Source organism: Nuphar pumila, chromosome 2 (assembly GCF_984573655.1).
Source record: "Nuphar pumila chromosome 2, dmNupPumi1.hap1.1, whole genome shotgun sequence".
NCBI classification, from domain to species: Eukaryota; Viridiplantae; Streptophyta; class Magnoliopsida; order Nymphaeales; family Nymphaeaceae; genus Nuphar; species Nuphar pumila.
Genome location: NC_143250.1, coordinates 17,207,868 through 17,230,203, shown reverse-complemented (window position 1 = coordinate 17,230,203; position 22,336 = coordinate 17,207,868). Strand labels below are relative to the sequence as shown.

Here is a 22,336-nt window from a genome sequence, read left to right as displayed (position 1 = left end):
TTGGTGATGGTGCATCATGGCCATGAATGCGTGGTTGGCTCAGCTCAGCCCAATAAGACCTTCCCACTAATTATTAATGTTATAATGCTTGGTTTATATGAAATTCATGTGATGCACAAGCGATTAGATGGCGTACCCTTTGCTCTTGTGACTGCAGCAACAGTTGACTAGAGCTCGCTCAACTTCTTTAAATAAAGGAAACTGATTTCCTAGAGTGACATCAGAGAAAAAATTTTCCTGCCCACAAAACTCTCTCTCTCTCTCTCAAGGAATTCAATACTTTAAGTTAATGAAAGGTTTTAAACTGTCATTTTCAAGAATTAACCGGGTTTTTTTTCTTTGAGAAAAAAGCATTAACCGGAGTTCTATGTAAAGCGATGATAAGATGACAAACATTAACAAATTTGTGTTGCCTCTAGTAAATAACCTCAACCATCTTGTTCATCATCTAACTTCCACTTAAAATCATAGACATGACTGAACCACCATGAATGCTAATGCAAAGAACATGTTCAAAGTAAGACTTGTCAAAAAAAATTATCCTATCTAATATTCTCATTCCATTCTGCAAGCTAGGGGTGTAAACAGATCGGGCCTTCACCAGACCTAGGTGGGTCCGGCCCGCATTTGCTGATACTGAGTATGAATTTGGGTTTGAATTGATCTACCATAAGAAAAATCATACTCGCCAAATAAGGATTTTACATAAAATTGATCTGATGCATATCAGATAAAAAATATATATTCTATTCTCATGTCCAAAAATTGTAGGGCAAATATAATGCATTTTTTCAAAATGCCTTATAATTTTTTTTTATTCTCATGTCCAAAATCACAAATATTTAATTTTAAAAAAACCTTTTTTACCCTTCACACATGCGGTTTTCAAAATATATGCAAATTTTCTAGCAAATATTAAACATTTTTTTGCTCTTTGATCCGACGTCAAAAACTTATATTTTTTACCATTAATGAAAAACTGAAACATAGAGTTGTAACATTTATGTTATGAGTCCGAACCCAAAACCCCTCTAGGATTCTCATTTATGCATTTGAAAACCGGAATAGAAACATGCACTGCACTCTGGAATAAGCGCAGTTGCGTCTTTTTCATTTGTTTTATGATATTTTTCAGTCATATGTGCCAATAATAAAAAAAATAAAAAAATAAAAGACAGAGATAGATCAGGAAATTAGCTTTCCAATGCCACCAAGATCACCTTGATCTGACAAGCAAATGAAGAAAAACGTTTTCTGAAAGATATGTTGTATAGTTATTCCAACATGCAGAACATGTTTCTATTCTAATTTTTAAACTAAAAAAACAAAAACCTTATAAGAGTTTTCAGATTAAAAACAAGAAAGTTATAGGCCTATGTTTCATCTTTTCAACAACTGTAAAAACGCAAGTTTTTGACGTCAGAGTGGAGATATACAAACCTGAGAACAGAGACTATTCTGCGAAAAATATATATATAATTTTTGCATATATTTTTTTATAATTTTCTCTTAAATATATCCAAAGTTTCTCCTATATATGCAATTTCCTCTTAAATGTACGTGATTTTCTCCTAAATATATATGAATTTTCTCCTATATATATATATATATATATATATATATATATATATGCAATTTTTCTTCTAAATATATGTAGTTTTTTTTCTTTATATGTGATTTTCTCTCAAATATGTGACTTTTTGCCTAAATATATATGATTTTCACGCCCAAAAAATTGCATATATAGAAAGAACTCTGCATATATTTAAAAAAAATCACATATATAAGAAAAAAATCATATATATATATATATTAGAAACTCCGGATATGTTTAAGAAAAAAATCACAAAAATATATGCAAAAATTATATTTTCAAGAAAAAAATCATATATATATATATATATATATATAAAATCACATATATAGGATAAACTCCGCATATATTTAAGAGAAAATCATAGAAAATATATGCAAAAATCGCATATATATTTTCTATAAAACAGTTTCTATTCTCAAGTATATATCTCTCCGCTTTGACGTAATGTTTCTTCCCAACCGTTCATCAAAATGATCTTGATAGCATTGGAAAGCTAATGTCTTGATCTATCTCCGTCATTCTTTTTCTCAATTTTTAGTGCATGTGACTGAAAAATAACATAGAACAAACAAAAAAAGGGCAGTTGTACTTATTCTAGCTCTAGCCTGCAAAGTATGCTTTTATTCTAGTTTTGAAATGTATAAACAAAAATCCTAAAAGGGTTTTCGGTTCTTACTCAAAACAGAAATGCTGCAGGCCTATGTCTAACTTTTCAATGACTATAAAAACATAAGTTTTCGATATCGAATCAAAGAGATACATATCTGAAAACATACGGATATGAGAAAAGACTATTTTGCAAAAAAATGTTACATAGTTAAGAAAAAATTGCATATATTTAAGAAATCAAATGTGTGAAGGGTAAAAAGGTCTTTTTAAAATCAAATATTTATGATTTTAAACATGAGAATAGCAAAAATTGAAAGGCATTTCGAGAAATGCATCATATTTGCCATACATTACAATCATTTTTCGCTAATTAAAAGTGTTACTCGGGCAACTACAACACAAGGATGAACAGGCTATTTGACATTTGGAGCTATTACTTGCGATCCAAAGACTTCAACCATCAATTCTGCACCCTATTTTATGTTGTAAAATATATCTGCATATATATTTGTGTTACTGCCTAATAAGCTTATACGAATCAAGCTACAAACACATCACATTTATATTCAGTTTGCCCAGCCTATTTTACAATTTCGAACCAGCTTTACCAGATAGACATGAATTGAGGTTAAATCAGCTTGTCTCATAGCCCAACCGACGTGAACCCGTGGCTTTCAAACATGTGACTACCGTTCAGCTTGGATGAGCAAAGCCCTCGTCCGCGCATTTGGACCTGATTTACCTTCAGAAGAGTTATAAATTATTACCTTTGGCCTTGTGGCAAAAACTAGTGGTTCTCAACAAATTATTAAACTTGTCAAACAATTAAAACTTTAGGATCTATCCATCAAATCTGTTTCGAAATAAAGCATTTAAAAGCCTCTAATCTGAGCATCGCCCTTACACATTTGGTAGAGCACAAAACTATATCAATAACAGTTCACCTCATTGATACCCTGCACTTACAGCAGAATCAAATCCAAAAAGGCCATACCTGGTGCAGTTCTGTGTTCCGCAGAGCCGGGGAAGAGTGTAATGCAATCAGTTCAAACCTTCCTTTTGCAAGTGATCCACTCATAGAACCCTAACCCATGATTTTATGCTGACAGCCCGAGCACTTAACCATTGAGAACCAAGCAATTCAGTAGGTGGATTAATCAACCAAAATGGTTCAATCAAGCTAAGCACAGACAACACAACACTTAATCACGTTTGATAACACATAAACAAAAGAACACCACAAGAAATTAAAGAAATCATATGCAACTTAGACACTAGGTTCAGAATCTGTCACAGTGGTAAGTTCTTTGGCATACTCTGTTCCGACTCTTACACGTTTTCCTCTTTTATATCGATATTCCCATGTTTGGGGACGGTATTTTTTTGTTAGTTTTTTATATTTGTCAAGCATGCCCAGTTTCTTAAATGCATCCCCAAGCATTTCTATAATAGAGTTATTTGGCCGGATTCCGAGCTCCTCCATATCAGCAAAAACCTTCAGAAGATGGGAAGATTAGTTAGTAACTTAACTGCATTACTACAAAAGCAGAGGTGGCCAAACAAGCAAAAATTTGTCAAACATCGAATTTGACAACAGCAGTTTAATAGACGATAGTTTTTGTTAATACTACGTGCTGCATTAGTTTACAAAGAAACAGCAATAAGATGTAACCAAATACAAGGTTTCCCCAAAAGCATACCAAGCAGAAGAAAATACAGCATATCAGCTCTAATGAGCCTTCTTCAGAACTGGATTTAAATAAATCTTGTCCATTCTAAGAGCAAATCTATCATGGTTTATGTACCTTTCCTCTTGTGCTCGATGATGGGAGAAGCCTAACCCAAAGGATGGCGCCAACTTACCTCCTAGGCTTACTAAACTCTAGGTGGACTACCTGCACCAGTGGGCATGCCTGTACAAGTGTGAAAGTGAATTAAGGCATAACGGGCACCCAAATTCATCAGGTCCATCACCAGGTGCCACCTATAAGAGTTCATAACATAATGTTTTTAAGGCCTAAAGTTTGGTCCATATCCCTGGATAATTGTAAATTCCGGCTCAGCACAAACCACTGCATATTATGGTCATGTAGAGGTGCAAATCTCCTTTTCTGTCCATTTACTTGATAATTTAAAGTATGTTAATTGAAGGTACATAATGAATCAAATTGTTCTCCAGGCAAGGGCGGAACTAGAAAAATTATATATATATATATATATATATATATATAGAGAGAGAGAGAGAGTAGGGTGTAACGTCGAACTCAAAAGAGTTCAACATTACATGACACGCATGCACGCCGCTGATTGCATGTGTGTTATAAAGAACCGCCGCTAAAGGGTCTTTTTTTATACACTTGGCACGCATTAGCATGTCCGACCCTCGTTTGATTTCTGATCGTTCAACGATACTGCCGCCCATGTGTCTGTGTGTGTGTGTGTGTGTGTATAATGTTCTTTTTTTGTTCATGCACTGTTGAAACTTTCAACAATTCTAAGAGTGGTCGGTGTTTTGATATCAAATGAAATTTTTTGAAATGTTTATGAACTGTGGTTCTACACAATAATGTTTGTCACATAACCATAATCAACATTTATAGTAAATTGCAGTCACTAATTAATTGAAGTCAAGAAATGAGGCATTAAAATGTTTTGATAATATGCCACTAACTGGAGTTATTCTAATTTTAAAATCATTACACTGAAAATACCATCAATCTGAACCACTAAGCATAGCATTCTATTTTTAGAATCATTAAACTGCAATACCAGAACGGTCTATTTGCAAGATCATGTATATAAAAACTACTAAACTGAATTCAAGTGGTTCAGAAATGCTGATTTTAAATTTCAGAAATTAGAACAGCATGCAGAAAAAATCAAAGTTTTAAATTGGAATTGTCAGAAAATTTAAATGACATGGGACTACCCCTGCTCAAGAACGTATATATAAGTAATCATCGTTTTGTTTTTGTCTTTAGGGGTTGAAAGTGAACCCATAACTTATATGGGTCCAGGCCTCTCTCTCTCTCTCTCTCTCTCTCTCTCTCTCTCTCTCTCTCTCTCTCTCTCTCTATATATATATATATATATATATATATATATATATATATATATATATATATATATATATATATGCCCGCTCTCATGGTAGGCTGGTGATATGCCAGAAAAGTGGTAGGCAGCTACACTTTTCCTCTCTCTCTCTCTCTCTCTCTCTCTCTCTCTCTCTCTATATATATATATATATATATATATATATATATATATATATATATATTTGGAGGAGGGGTGCAAGGTCCCTGCTCGCACCCACTTGTTTACGTCCCTGTCTTCAGGATCCATGTTCAACTTCCTCTGGATTGTCATAGAGAAGTAAATGGATTGCCATGAACTTCTGCTTCAAAAAGAGAACACTTGGTTGAAAAACAAAGGACACAAGAAAAAAGGGTAGCTAGTAGCAGTACAAAGAAAATGGATGGCCATATCCTAGGATTAACTGTAAATGTGAGCTCAGCACAACTGCATATTATGGTCATCTAGTGGTACATGTCCTTTTTATGTCCATTTACAAGATAATTTAAAGGTATGCTAATGGAAGGGATATAATGAATCAACTTACTGTAGAAGAGTCTAGATAAATCAACAAAATTACATTTTTCTTCTAGATACATTGTGTAGTTTGTGATTTGATGCAACTGTTAAGATTTTTCTAGGATAAATCTTTCTCTTATCTCTTCTTACTCTTCAGGATCCATGTTCAACTACCTCTGGACCGTCATAGAGAAGAAAATGGATTGCCATAAGCTTATGCTTCAAAAAGAGAACACTTAGCTGAAAAAGCATAGATGGCAAACCCAGTGAGTGTCAGGAATCGTGCAAGTCAACCCATATCACCGATTCATGAACACCAAACCACTGTTAAAATTAAATGTATACAAATACCAGACAAGGGTATTTTTGTCCTTTATATTTAGAACAGTCCACTAGGGACTGCATTGTAAATTTTTCTGTTTCTTTTTTATTCTTTATTTTCTGTTTTTTGTCTGTTTCTGTGTCAGTCTTTTTGACTGTTGGGAGACAGTCCAACTAGACGTTGGACTGCCCCCCCCAACAGTCATAGGTGAGGCTCTATAAATAGAGCCTCACCTCTACTTTGTATGTGTGCTTTTATAAAGCATTTGCTGTGGTATTCAACTTCTCACTTTGTTTTTCAATAGGCTTTTATGCCTCATTACTGTTTTTGTATTTTATCTCCTATGTGATTGTGATCGGTCCATTAGAGACCACATTGTTGTTGTGCATTTGTGTAGCTCTTTGTTGGCATTGTATTCGTGCACCCTTGTTTCATTTCATGGTAGGTCTTTTAGAAAAAGCTTTCTTCGTGATCCTCTTGTGGTAAGTGCTCCTCACACTGTGTTAGTCATTCTTCTATTCAAATGACTCTGCCTCCGTCATCACATACAAGCTAAATGAGAACTATTTGACGTGGGCGACGACAATAAAAAATTACATCAAAGGCAAAAAGCTATGGGGTTTTGTTAGTGGTTCTACCAACAAACCCCAACTCAAATTGACTAGAAGAGAAGGAGATCAAGTCAAAGTATTGTCCGAAGAAGAAAAGGAAAAAACTTTACAAGAATACCAAGTCAAGTTGGAAGATTCGGAAGCAAGCAATGCTCAAATTCTTTCATGGTTTATGAATACCATGGAATTTAAGATTGCCACCAACATCATCAAATTCAAGAAGGCATGTGATGCATGGGCCTTCTTAAAGAACTCTTTTATTCAAAAAGATATGGCTAGACTATATTATCTTCAAGACAAGGTACGTAACGCAAAATAAGGAAACAAAAGTATGAGAGATTTTTATGGGGTTTTATGCCCTATTTGGGATGAATTAGCCATGTTAGAACCTAAATGGGAAGGTTCGGCTATTGAAATGAGAAAAGCTCAAATAAAAAGAGAAAACCTTTTCTCTTTCTTCTATGGGCTCCGACCGGAATTTGAACAAATTAGGTCATCTTTACTTCATAGGACCTCAATTCCTTCTATAAGTGATGCTCTTACACAAATTTGCCAAGAAGAAACAAGACTTGGCATTCACAAGTCGAATGATGAGGTTCTTGTCATGGCAAGACCCGGAAACTTTGTAAAAACATATAAACCCCCTCATTTTGAGAGAAAAAACAATGGGGAAGGACATCATGGAGGATACAAGGGAAAAATCATTTGTCATCATTGTAAGGAACCGAGACACATAAGACTGGATTGTCCCAAATTTAAGAAGGTAGCCGCTCTAAGTGAAGAAACTCAAGATATCAAGAAAGAAAGCAATTTCAATGATCTGACAATTGCTCAAATAGCAGAGGCCGTTTCACACATCCTTAAAGCGACTCCTACATCTGATGCCACCATATCATCCTCTTCTTCTCCAGGTAAGTCCACTTGGATTTTGGATTCGAGAGTATCTTTTCATATGACATATAATGAATCCCTACTATCCGATTGCACCAATTCATACTTTTCATGTGTATCAACCGCCGATGGCACTTCTTTAAAAGTCAAAAGCATAGAAAATCTCAAAGACACTTCAAAAAAAATTTTTGTTTCAAACGTATGAGTTATTCCAAAGTTAGATTTAAACCTTTTTTTAGTTTCCAAAATTTCTGATAATGGGTGTAAAGTCTTCTTCTCATCTAAGGCTTGTTGGGTGCAGGATCTCCAGTCAGGGAAGCTAATTGGGCAAGGCCATAGAAGAGGGGATCTCTATTATATGGACTTTTTATGTATACCCAAAAACTCTTTTTGTAATCATGTCAAAGACATAGATTTAGACCTTTGGCATAAAAGATTAGGACATCCAAGTATATCCAAATTATCGCATTTTACATTTTTGGAAAAATTTTGTAAAGATAAAGATTTTGTATACAAAGATTGTATACTTGGCAAAATGCAAATGATACCTTTTGGATCAAGAATTTCCTCATCTAGTGAAATATTTGAATTGGTGCACTCGGATGTATAAGGGTCCCGCTCCTGTCATGTCAAAGGAAGGAAATTCATATTATGTTACATTCATAGATGATTTTAGTAGACATTTTTTCCTCAAGCTTAAATCAAAAGTTTTTTCGTGTTTTAAAACTTTTCATAACCTTGTTATAAACCAATTTAAAACAAATATCAAAGTTCTTCGCTCCGACTCAGGGGGAGAGTTTCTTTCAAATGAATTTCAATCATATCTAAAAAATCATGGAATTTTATACCAACGATCTTGTCCAAGGACTCCTCAATAAAATGGAATTTTCGAAAGAAAACATCGTCACATTATTGAGACTGCTAGAACCCTTCTTATTTCAAAAAATGTTCTAAAACAATTTTGGGCCGAAGTTGCACTTACCGCAGTATATCTAATAAATAGAATGCCTTCTCAAGTCTTGGAAAACAAATCTCCAATTGAAAAACTTTTTGAAATTTCTCCTGACTTGAAAAGACTAAGAGTATTTGGATGTAAATGTTTTGTACTTCTTGAAAAATATAACAAACTCTCTCCCAAAGTATGTCGAGAATCAAAAAGGCTATCGATGCTATGATCAAACAAATGACAAACTTTATGTTTCTAAGTTACTTTTCTTGAAAAAGAAAATAGATTTGATTTTGAAAAGCCCAAGGAAGAAACCGAGTATACTTTTTTATTTGATTTATTACCTAAATCAAATAATGAAATTGTTAATAACATTGAAAATTTCGAGTCTATTAATGACTAGTGAAGAAAGAGAACCATCTCAAAATCTTTTACAATATTTTAGACGAGATACTGAGGAGCATCCATGTGCCCTTAAAAGATATAATCAATCAACAAATATTGAGGAAACTAGTGTTAGGAGATCTGAACGAATTCATAGACCTCCAACTAGATTCGTGTCATATGAATCTTTTACTCCAAACTATAGGGCTTGCCTTCTAGCTATCCATTCATATCATGAACCATCTAACTACAATGAAGCTAAAAACATAGACGAGTGGGTAAAAGCCATGAAGTTAGAATTAGATGCACTGCATAAAGCTAATACCTGGACAATTCAACATCTTTCCAAGGGAAAGAAGACTATAAGGTGTAGATGGGTCTTTAAGATCAAAACAAAAAGTGATGGGTCTCTAGAAAGACATAAACAAAGATTAGTTGCAAAAGGATACTCCCAGAAATATGGAATAGATTATGAGGAGACATTTGCTCTAGTAGCCCGTATGACCACAGTTAGAACTTTAGTTGCAGTAGCATCTATTAGAAAATAGCCTATTTATCAACTAGATGTTAAAAATGCATTCTTAAATGGAAATTTAAATGAAGAGGTGTACATGGTTCCTCCTCTCGATTTGACTATTGAAAATGGTATGGTTCTTCGACTTCAAAAGGCTTTGTATGGGCTTAAGCAAGCCCCTAAAGCATGGTATGATCGATTTAGTAATACCATATTAAAATTTGGTTTGAAATCCTGTTACAGTGACACTGCTTTGTTTATAAGATCTACATGTACCTCTATTATTATTATTCTTTTGTATGTTGATCACATGATTATCACTAGTAATGATCAAAAGAAAATTGAAGAAATTAAAGTTATGCTTAAAAAATCTTTTGATATGACTGATCTTGTTTTTTTGAGATATTTCTTAGGCATTGAAGTGGCTTACTCACCAAGGGGATACATTTTATCTCAAATCAAGTTTGCAGCAGATATTGTTGCACGTTCGGGAATCACTGACACAAAGTATGCGAACACGCCTGAGATGATAAATGTAAAAATGAGAGCTGAAGATGGCGTACTATTAGATGATCCAACACCTTATAGGCAACTTATCGGATCACAAATGTACCTTCTATTTCTAGACCTGATATTGGGCATGTTGTACACAACGCCAGCTAGTTTCAACATGCGCCCACATCAGTTTACATGAGTGTCGTATTGAGAATAGTTTGATACATTCAGAAAACTATTTCTAAAGGGCTATTCTTATCGTCTTTCTCATCTTTAAATCTTATTGCATATGTTGATTCTGACTAGGGAGAAAATCCCAATAATCGTCACTCAACTATTGGCTTTTGTATTTTTTTAGGCGATTCCCTCATTTCTTGGCGATGCAAGAAACAACAAAAGGTGTCCTTATCCTCCACTAAAGCTGAGTATAGGGCAATGGCTACAACAACCACTGAAGTTGTGTGGATGCGTACATTACTTTCAGATATGGGAGTTGATATTTCAGAGCCTACAAAATTATGCTGTGACAACAAAAGTGCAATATACATTGCCAGCAATCATACATTTCATGAGCGAACAAAACACATTGAGATGGATTGTCACTATGTTCACGAAGAATATTTGAAGGGGACTATTACATTGCCATATGTTCAGTCAGAATTTCATATCGCAGACTTCTTCACCAAAGCTCTTCCTTTGCCTAGATTTTTGTATCTTCTTAACAAACTTTCGGTGATTTCACCGTAAGTTTGAGGGGGGTGTTAAAATTAAATGTATACAAATACCAGACAAAGGTATTTTTGTCCTTTATATTTAGAACAGTCCACTAGGGATTGAAATGTAATTTTTTTTGTTTCTTTTTTATTCTTTATTTTCTGTTTTTTGTTTGTTTCTGTGTCAGTCCTTTTGATTGTTGGGAGAGTCAAACTAGACGTTGGACTGCCCCCCAACAGTCATAAATATGACCGTTGGAAGGCAGTCCAACGTCTATTGGACTGCCTCCCATCCATTAAAGGTGAGGCTCTATAAATAGAGCCTCACCTTTACTTTGTATTTGTGCTTTTATAAAGCATTTGCTGTGGTATTCAACTTCTCACTTTGTTTTTCAATAGGCTTTTATGCCTTATTACTGTTTTTGTATTTTATCTCTTATAAGATTGTGATTGGTCCATTAGAGACCACATTGTTGTGCATTTGTGTAGCTCTTTGTTGGCATTGTATTCGTGCACCCTTGTTTCATTTCAACCACATGCTTATGTGTTTTTGTCATGCATTTGTGGTTTTAATGCATAATGCTCATAAAAAAACATTTGTTATAAAGAAATCTAAATTTTTAAATCATAAATAATAACAATTATGGATAGTTGTATACTTGTATATCTTAGTCATTGATGTTATGTTCTAAATTTAGTGATTATACAGCTTGGAGCTTGATTTTTTCATATCATATTTGTAGTACCACTAAAAAATTCAGTCCTAACCTGCCCAAGTTACCGAGTTGACTCACAAGTCAAGGATCAGGCAACCCAAATCCAGGTCACAAGTTCGCCAACTATGTGAAAAAGAAATGGCAAATCAAAAAGGGCAAATGTATAAAAAATGGAGGTTTGTGATGTTCATGTTGAATGTTTAGAATCTTTAGACATGAAGAGAACATTTAGAACTTTTGTAAAGGCATGTCCTAGTCTCAAAATGAATTAGAAAACAGTCATCGTATTTAGATGCAAAGCTTTTTCATTTCATCTATGTCAAATGGCATTTAGCTCCCAGTTTTTATAGGGACCATAGATTACAGTGGTATGGATCCAAATATGTAGTTCATTCTAGTACTTTTTTCCAGATAGAGAAAGGGTGCTATGTTATATTAATGTGCATGAGATTGCATCAGAAATCAAGAAGAAGCATGGGAGAAAAAGGCACAAGAGGGAGTAGAAGAACAATAGCTTCATTAGCTTCCAAACAATGAAGAAATGAAACATATATAGGGCTCTACCCTTCTAGTTACATGACCAAAATGGTTGACTATGCTTTAATGCTATGTTACAATATTACCCCTCTAGAATATACATGTGTACAAATGATAGGGTAGCACATAACCATGAGATATGCGTCAACACTCCCCCACTCAAACTTGAGATAATGAAAACACAATCATTCCAAGTTGGAAGAGGAATGTTGGAATGTTTTCAAAGATAAGCTCTTTGTAAAATAATCTGCTATTTGGCTTGTGGTCCCAATGTATGCCAATGAAATGATACATCCAAGTAAGTTCGCCTAGTGAAATGACAATCTATCTCTATGTGCTTAGTTCTTGGCTATATGAATAGCACTTTGATTGTCACAATACAAGGTAGTAGCACTCTCAATAGTAACTCTTGTATCCTGTAATAACCATCTTAGCCAAGTAATTTTCGCAGTGACCTGAGCCATTGCACAGAATTTTGCTTTAGTTGTGGATAGAACAATTCTTTGATGCTTCATGCTCTTCTACGATATCAATGAATCCCCCAGAAATATACAAAACCAGTGGTGGAATGCCTATCATAAGAAACTCCTCCAAAATCTGAATCACAACATGCTTTTAACTTCAAAGCAAACGAGGTTGAAAAGAATAGAGCATAATGCATTGTACCTTTGATATATTTAATGATCCTCAAAACTACTACCAAATGAGAGGATATGGGAGCACTCATAAATTGGCTCACCACATGCACAACGAAAATGATATCCGACCTTAAAATGGTTAGGTAGATCAAACTTCCTAGCAACTGCCTATACAAGGTAGGGTCATCAAGAAGCTAACCATCCGAATGCTTCAATTTGCAGTTGGCTTATTGGAGTATCCACATGTTTCTCATCTTCTGTTAGTTTTGTCTTGTTGATCATATCAGTTGCATACTTATGTTGAGTTAACAAATAATCTCTCTTTGAGTATGCAACCTTGAGCCCCAAAAACTACAACTTCCCCAAATCCTTCATCTCAAAGATTTCTACTAGTTGAATATTTTCACATTTTCAATTATGATTTTGTCATCCGCAACAATTATCATATCATCTATATATGTCAAAACTATACTCTTTCCCTCTAATAGAGGAAGCAACAAATAATGTGGGATCATGAAACCTTTGCTAGCGTGGATACTCTGCCCTCCTTACCAACAACTCCAAACAATTTCATGTATACTTATTCTTCTAAGTCTTTATTCAAGAAGGCATTTGTGACACTCATCTTCCATAGGTCCCACCATCCACTAGCTGCCAATGCCAGTAATGTCCTAATTGTAGTCATGTGAGCAACACAAAGGTCTTTGCAAAGTCTATCCCATATTGCTAATTGCATCCCTTTGCTACAAGTCAACTTTATATCTCTCTATTGACCCATCAACGCTGGTCTTGATTTTGTACACCCACTTGCATCCTACAACATTTTTTTCATATGGCAGCTTTACTAACTCCCAAGCTTTCGTTCTCTCCAATGCTTCCAGCTCCTCACACATGGCTTCCTGCCACTCAAGCTCTACCATAGCTTCAGCATAGCACTTGAGTTCATGGTAAAACTGAATCATGGCTAAGAATGCTTGGTGAGTAATAAAGAAAGACTCGTATGAAACAAAGCTAGTACTTTACTCACCCGAGTAATGGAAGGTAGTCCAAGTGCTTGCTCATCAAGATCATTTGAGGAACATTGGGATTTGGCTCAGATGATGCTTCACCACACTGACTGTATTGCTCTAGAAATGACTGGTCAAGAACTCCTAATGGTCTTCTACTATAGGTGACCCACTCTTTCTCCTTTAATTTTTCAAATTCTTTCAGGAAAGGAACAAGAAAAAAGGTAGACTCAGAATTCTCAGTTTGATGTTCACCCTTATAATATGGCATGTGCTCCAAGAACCCTACACACCTAGAAGTCCATACTATCTTACTCACAGGATTAAAGCATTTGTATCCTTTTTGCCCTTCAGGATATTCAATAAAACAACACTTAGTGGTCTGGGAGATAACTTATCCCTATGCTAGGGTGGAATAAGTACAAAACATGTACTCCCAAATACCTTCAGCATGTCATAATCAAGGTCCCTTTCAAATAATTTATTATATAGAGACGTCTTTCCAAGAACACTCGATGGCATCCGATTTACCAAATATGTTGCTACTCCCACTGCTTCTTCCCAAAATTCCTTAAGCATACCATTGTTAAACAACAAAGCTCTAGTGGTTTCAAGTATATGTTTGTTCTTTCTCTCAGCAATTCCATTTCGTTCTGGTGTATAAGGATATGATCTCAGGTGAACCATTTCTTTTTCCAGATTATGTCCCATATATTCTCCTATTGAATGAGTGGAGAACCTTCATCTTGGTTGCAAATTGAGTCTCAACATACACATAAAACTTCTCAAATATATCAAACAATTCACTCATATTTTTCATAAAATATATCTATGTATATCCAGTAAAATCATCAATAAATGTCACAAAATACATGGACCCACTTTTGGACACCATGCTTCCCAACAAGCTTCCTATATGCTTCTCCCACGTTTCTTTTCATGTTTTTTATGTGCTTCGCCTCACTTCCCATGTGCTTTCTCTAAATTGGTAACCATCATTGTTAGATTTTTAACAAAAATTTAATTCTTACACTAAAAAAATATGAAATATAAGAACAATCATTTTTATTTTAGTTTTTATTTGTTTCTTGTTTGATTCCTATTCAGTTCCCATATTGCTTCCATGTATATTCCTATTTCACTTTTAAATTGTTTCCTCGCTTCTCGATTCCTATAAATTTTAAAATGTCGCTTCCCATATTGTTTCCTGCTTCCACTTCCTAGTATACCTCTGATGATTGATATTTTTTATTCACTAGGCTTCTAAAATCATAATCAATCACATTCCAAGATCAGATCAACAAACTCGCAGATTGTTGAACCACCCTTGTTGATGTCAACAATGCATGACTCCCAATACGTAGATGAAGCTTTGATCTTCCTTCTGATGAACTCCAGCACTCCTTGATGCTATTTTGGCTCTGATACCATATTAATGTGCATCAGATTGCATAAGAAATCAAGAAGCATAGGAGAAAAGGGCATAAGAGGGAGAAGAAGAACAATAGCTGCATTAGCCTGCAATGAATGAATAAATACAACACATATAGGGCTCGGCCGTTCTAATTACACAAAATGACAAAAATGCTTGACTATGCTATAATGCTATGTTACAATATTACATGTTATGCCACACATGCAAAGATAAACAATGATGTGTTGTCATACCTCAAACATCTTTTCATGCATTTCTTTGCTACGATAAATTGAAATCATTTTGTCAAAGAAAATACGTGGTGTGCCTTCCAGATTCTCTGAAAATATTTTAGCCCAAAGATCCTCAGCTTCCTCAAGCCTGCCATCTTCTACTAAAGCATTCAGTAGGATATAATAACTTCCCATGGTCTTCCCCTGACCTTTACTCAACATCCATTTTGTTACCTGAAACCATATTTAGAAGAGAGAGAGAGAGAGAGAGAGAATAAAAGATAAAAGTTAGATACATTATAAGTGATTAAAAATAGCAAACAAACCAAGCCCACCCACCAAATGTTTCAGTTCAATGGTCTACTCATAGTTCCTTAGGACATCTGGAAACGTTTCTAACTGACAGTCGTGTCGAGCAGATATTTTTCCTCAAATCACACACACAGATGCACGTGGTGCCATAATACTGCATATGGACGCATACATGCAACCACGTGCACACACACAGAAAAATGAAAAATGGAAAAGGGAGTGACACAGAAACTGGTGTCTTTTGGGAGGTGAAAGACTGTGTTCGAAAGTACCTGAATTATCCGTTTCCATTCTTTTTCTTCTTCAAGTTTCTTCAAAGCTTTCTTCACTGTAATTAAAGGAAATTCTAACTCCCAAGCAATAAAAGAATCAAGAGCCCCATAAACTTCTTCTTTTACGTTAGACAACCCTCTTATCTGCAAGTACATGAAGAAAAAGGATTTACTGACCATCATTCATAACTACGTAAATTATGCAAATAGAAGGAATGCTTATATTGAACTATGATCAAATCCAATGTTAACTGTATCTAGTTTTGGATAGAAATGGACCTCAGTGTGGTTGACTTCACCTAACATAAAGGAAGCTGTGTCCAAGTGTCGCACCCGCCTGGGTGCGGGTGCGGTGCCATGTTAGAAGAGTCCGTGTGACATAGGGTACAAAAAAATCTATTTATTGCTGTTTAAACTGACACTTTTGCTGCACAGATAACCTATTATCTACAGTGAGGTCAACCCATGCCAGCCTTTCCGGTCTCCAGGATCAGGCCTGACATGGGCCTAGTGAAATAGTATTAAATTAAAGCTGATCACAGTCCCTCCTACCTCTAGTGGCAAAGTGTCTCAGACCCATGGTCGCCCTACTGCTAATCGAGATGAAATTAGAAAACTAAAAGACAGAAAGCATCTAATCAATTCTATCCTCAGCAGCAATCTAGTATAAACACAAATATTATCAATTATCTACTGCAACAGAAGAAAAAACATTCAACATACAACAAAAGAAACATAAACAATTTGATAAAAAATATAAATACCATAGAAAGGACTCTCCATTGAAGACAGTAATAATGGATTAACAGATTCCAAATTCAGTTATTGAGACCATCGTAATGCAGTTAAAAATGTGTTTTCATTTTACAAAGTTACTGTTATCAACTGATGAGGTCCACACATGCTGCAGAAGTAGATTAGTGATAATGAGAAACTTACACATTCAACAAGCTTTAGTGACTTTGAGATCGTGCCTATTCTCTTGTTTGATTTCCATACGCGAGGAAACCTAGGTCTTGGGCCTTTTGCTGCACATAGCTGGCCATAGTAATAATTTTAACAAAATTAGCATGAAATTTGGAAGGATATTTTGTGTGTGCATGTGTGTATGTGTGTATATACATATGCCTAATAGGACTAGGTGACAATATTCCTGTGTAGTTACCACCAAAGCTACTAGATAGGCAAGATAAGAAACACCACTCAATATGTATACAGAAATTGTTGCAGTAAACCAAAAGACTAGTAACCAACCGATGCATTAGTAATGAAAATTTATTTGTTGAAACAATGTTAACCAGGACTAGTGATTGCCATAGAAACTCCTATACTAGGGTCTTCGGAATGAGCTAGAGATCCTATAAAGTGCATATGTTGCAACATGCTCAGTGTGGATTGTAAACATTGTCTCGACATTCCATAACTGCTAAAATGAAGAATCTTTAACCAAACTTTTGTGACACTCCATGTTGAAAGTCAATTGAGAATGATGAAACCTATGTAACATGGACACTTTATATTCTATGTTTCTGCAAGGCCTAGTGACTTGGTAATCAACATCAGCTCCAGCTATTTCATACTGTTGCTAAGAAGCCAATTTTATAAAGAGCAACAGTATGGGTGCACAACCGAGAGAGGGCAGCAAAGTCAAAGCAGTAATTACCAAACTTAACAACAGGATAAAGGAGGCAATCGTGGCAATGATCAGACACCATGCTGCACCCCTTGCAATTCATTTGGAAGCGGCATCACAAAGGCAACAGTCAAATGGGTAGAGCCCAGGCCCAAGGCTGCCACAGACCAAGCAAAATCCTCACACTTACACAATGCCGAAAATGTGTGGCATATCTTGGGGACAAGGTGTCCTTCAAGAGGAGGCGAATGTTGTCAACTCCAAGCTATGTGGTGGGCTCAACGTAGTAAAAGAATGTCTATTGTATTCAAGATTGTGGGTGTGGATCTTGGGATTGATGTAATTGTGTTAGGAGTCAAGGTAGGTAGATGGACAGGACCTCCAGGATCCAGATCCATAGTAATAAGGTAGAATATATAAATAAGAACTCTCTCTTGTAATGATGTATGTTGAATGTTAATGAATTTAACACCCTTGTGGTGTTGGAGGCCGCCTTCTCCTCGAATTGAAGCAGCCTTTCTCCTTCTCCCTTACCCTCTACTTGTCTCTTGCTATTGATCTTAGTGTTGTGAGAGACGCAACAATTTTCCAGGTTGTTAGAAGCATGGTTGTCAGTCGAGGAAGCGGGAGCGGGAAGTGAGGCACTTTCAAAATTTTAGGAAGCGGGAAGCGTGGGACGACTTAGAAGCGAATCACAAACCATCTCGGAAGCGAACCGGAAGTGACATAGGAAGCGAGGGGGAAGCGAAAAAAGAGAATAAATAAATAAATAAATAAAACAATTTAAAAAAAATGAAAAAAGGGGGAAGCGCTTATGGGAAGCACATTTCCTATAAAAGGGAAGCATGCTTCCCATAAAAGGGAAACGCTTCCCTGTGCATTTCGGAAGCGCGATGTTTTGCACTTCCCCATATGCCTAGGCGCTTCCGGTAACTCTGGTTAGAAGCCTTTATTTAGATGTAACCATGTTGATCACTCCCTACATATCCATTTGAATATCAATGCCATCACCATCATTCTGATATGTATCAATGATATTGTACATACTGAAAGAGCAAGCGTTAAAGATAGCTTTCAAACAAGATGCCAAATCAATGTTTACAAATGAAGAACTTGGAAGATCTTGAATGGCTCGTTGGTGTTGAAATTGATCATGAGGGCAACGTGACGGCTGTCACACATAAATATTCCTAACTTTCGGTAGAGAGTTGGCATGATTGATTTTGAGCTTGTTCACACTCATACTGAATTGATTAATAAAGTTTAGCAAATGGTTGACTTTTACCACATGGTGAATGCATAGAAGCATTGATGGAGATCTCAAGTAATTGATGTTCACACAACCACCATGGCTTTTTTCCCATGAACTCAATTCAGGCTTCAGCCCACACAGTCATATTTAAGCAGTTAACACATTCTCATATGGATAATTAAAATTATAGAAGGGAATGACAAGACATCTTGAATCTTCTTATGTTTGTAGCATCCATAGATGCAAGTAGTATGGTGTGACCATTCACTCACAGCAATCACAAATTGTTTTCTACAAGAAGGCTCATATATAGGTTATCCGCGTATTAGAAGCAAAAAACAACTGCACACTTTACCATTTAGCAAAAGCATCAAATGACTGCAGCTGTACTCTAAAATTTCATGGATAAGATGTTCTCTTACTTTCTCTAGATCAAAGGATCAGTATATCATTGCTGCATTTTCATATTCATATTGCAACTGCCAATTGAACTGCCACTTCAACATGGTAAAGGAAGCACACCCGGACAGACCATCACTTTGTGCATGTAGTGATGGAAGATTAAGTGAAAAAAGAAAAGAGCATAATGACATAGGACGCATGACATTGATTACTAATTAAATATTATTTAGGTAGCAACAAAATGTATAACATGATATGATGTAGATCATGGAAAAGGGACATACTGCTGATATTCATGCACCACAAGGAACTCCTCATGTGAAGGAGAAAACTGCAAGAAGCAATCAAGGATCACAAGATTTGGTTTCTTTGCCACCAAGAGTGCAAACTTAGGCATAGAAGAAGGGAACATGTTCAATTATTCTACGCTACTTAAAGGGACTGGTTTCAAGATCAAGAGTATCTAATAGTATGAGCATAACCAAGGAAGACTCCCTTATATCCAATGCCAGCCTTCTGTACCACGTTATCTGAACAGTTTCATGAGCAGAGTCATTTAGCCCCAATTTAATTTGTAGTGATCTAAGTACTTATTGATGCAGCACAAGTATGGTTTCACTTTTATCAATTTTATATTAGAAGCAGACAAAATACATGGGAAGCCGAAGCATGAGAATTCAACTACCAAGACTTACCTCATAGAAACCAATAGTGAAAAAGAGATACCTCGTGGTTTTTTCTCTTTTTTGTGTGCGTGCGTGCGTGCGTGTGGGTGTGTGGGAAAAACGGGCCAGAGTTAGACAACCTCTCACCACATCATATTGCAGTTTTCGGTGGAGATCGAAGGAACCTGAACTACACGAGCAAAATGTTAATGGATTTCCCAGCAATAGCATCCTTGCAGAAAGCATACACCTGAGTACGAACCAAAAAGTAACCAGAAAGACCCAATCAGCAAAACAATGGACTGTAAACGTCTCTGATAAAACCCCGTTCTGATTAACAACAAGAACAAACATCATGGCAACATAAAATCTATACAGTGTACGAGAAAAAGACGATGTCCAAAGCCGCAAGTAATATAAACCAGGTGATTTACGCCACAAAATACAAGATTTTCTGGACGAAAATCGTGTTAGTACAAATATCTAGATATTTGCACAGAGGACCAACATGGAGATGAATAAATGGTCGCTCAGTAACCCTATTAAGATTAGACTTCAAAGGAAAATCTTCATTTATAAATGGTTGATGCTTTTCAAATTGAACCAAAATGATTCCCTCTCCATTGAACCGAATAACCTACTTGATGTATGCTTAATTTGAACACTCTCAACGTTGAGAAACAAGTGATCACCGTGTCTTCTTGTGTTGACGCGTGCAGCGGACGTTGTGAAGCGAGGGATGGGAGCCGTCTCCCAAGGTAGTAAGGGGTTCTACTTCGCCTTTGAGGCAATAGTCGCTATTACTTCCCTATTGTCATGATACAACAGCTTCACGCTTACGTTTCCTTTCGTAGAGAGTCCTGTGGGTCTACTGCCGATGGCAGAGAGGGGTAGGGGAGACGGCCATCAGCACGGAGTCCAAAACCTACATGGAGGGAGAGAGCCCGGATGACCGATCGTGGAAACCCGGCAAGAGGCCGCCGGAGATGCCGGTGAGTGGTGGTAGTGGTGTGGCTTCAGAGGAGGTGGACGATGGGGGCGGGCTCAGGGAGGTCTGTTATGGAGAAGCTAGGTGGGAGCTTAAGGAGGGTTGGTGGAGCGAAAATTGGTGGTAGTGCCGCTGCTGAATGATGGCGATGGTGGCGGTTAGGCTCGTTTTTGGTGGAAGAAGGATGTAATGGAAGAAGGGTAAGAGTGGCGAAGGCCCGACACTTGGGTTGTCCATTCTAGGCGGTACAAATGGATAGGGATTCGGTTCTTATCTTCATTCTCCCGTAGTAGACTTAGTAGGTACCGATTTGATTCGGTGTTCAAGCTGACGAGCAGAGCACAAGCAAGCATTTTTAAAAATATATATATACATTTTTAAAAGTTAAAAACCTCAGAATTTAGATCGAAAAACTAGTAAGCCAAGCCCAAACTTGCTTATTTATATAAAAAAAAAAAAAACTTTCAAACTTGTAATCTATAAAACTTGAATTCTAAACTTATTGCTTTCAGGCCAAACACTTAAACCATCTTCGTTTTATTATATAATTTATATGTAAAATATATTCATTATTAATAAACAAACCTATACAAGTGGAGCTGAGACAAATACTGGTTGTTCTTGCTCAAGCTTGTCTAGCCTATTTCACCAGTTCAAACGAGTTTTTTCTGAGCCGAGCTACAAGCACATCGCATTTCTCTGGCGAGATGTGAGAAGAAAAAGATTGGAAAGGTTTCAGAAAAGAAGCATATCTACTACTGACTTTAAATTTTCATTTAAGAAAGGAAGGTTATTATTCATTTCAAAAGAAGGGGAGATAATATCACCTTAGGAAAGATATGATGCATTTTTTTTTTACAAGCTTGGGGACAATCAGAAGGAAGCATCAAAAGATTAGTTTCAGAAGTTTTTATCTATAAAGGAGGAGGATGGTTCTGTTATGGCAGGTTTCAACGCTGGGGATATGTGGGTGTCGGTTCTGCCTGAAACTCTGGGTCTGCCATGATTCTTTGGGATGGAGAGGTGGTTTATGCAGTCGACGGAATCCCCTCTCTGACAGATGGCAACGCCCAATTTTTGTCTCCCGGAAAGTTTTCTCGGGGACAGATCCGGCATGAACATTCCTTCAACATATTCGAGGGAAGGGCCATGTGAACACTGTGTGAGGTGATCCGGAAGGTTTCATTATGGGAGGGGGCAAGGCTGCAGCATGTGGTTTAGCGGTTTGCGGGTATGGTTTGAGGGAAACGGATCGTTATGTCCAAGATTTTGACGTGTGGCATGGGGTTTGTTCCTATGGCATCTTCCAACATCGATGGTGTTTTTTTTTTAAAAGCCAGCTGGGGTTAGGCAGGCCCCTACACAACTATACCATTGGGGTTTTGAACCTGCAACGTCCCAACACAAGGTGAGGTGCACTTGATGATCATACTAGAACAAACATCAGGATTTCAAGATTTTTTCAAATTGAATGAATGGGAGGCTAAGTTATCTAGCTTTTCCAATCCAAGAGGTCTTTGGTGTGTACAGGTGTGATCATGGAGGTATCCCCATTGGTGGAAGGAAAGTTGGTCAGCAAAATTGAAGACTT

General features: G+C 36.4%; 1 protein-coding gene across 2 annotated transcripts; it reads right to left on the bottom strand.

Moving 5' to 3' along the window:
• Positions 1–3,331: 3,331 nt before the first annotated feature.
• LOC149844904 (pentatricopeptide repeat-containing protein At4g21190-like) lies at positions 3,332–20,985 on the bottom strand. Of its 2 annotated transcripts, XM_089995357.1 has the most exons (6): positions 20,450–20,985; positions 19,905–20,007; positions 16,745–16,843; positions 15,806–15,949; positions 15,243–15,455; positions 3,332–3,701 (listed from the first exon to the last, which is right to left on the bottom strand). In XM_089995357.1, the coding sequence occupies exons 2-6, from the start codon at positions 20,001–20,003 to the stop codon at positions 3,474–3,476; spliced, it is 783 nt and encodes a 260-aa protein (XP_089851483.1). In that variant the 5' UTR covers positions 20,004–20,007; positions 20,450–20,985; the 3' UTR covers positions 3,332–3,473. The 2 variants fall into 2 exon arrangements, with proteins under 2 accessions (XP_089851483.1, XP_089851484.1); XM_089995358.1 differs by lacking the exon at positions 16,745–16,843.
• Positions 20,986–22,336: the final 1,351 nt, after the last annotated feature.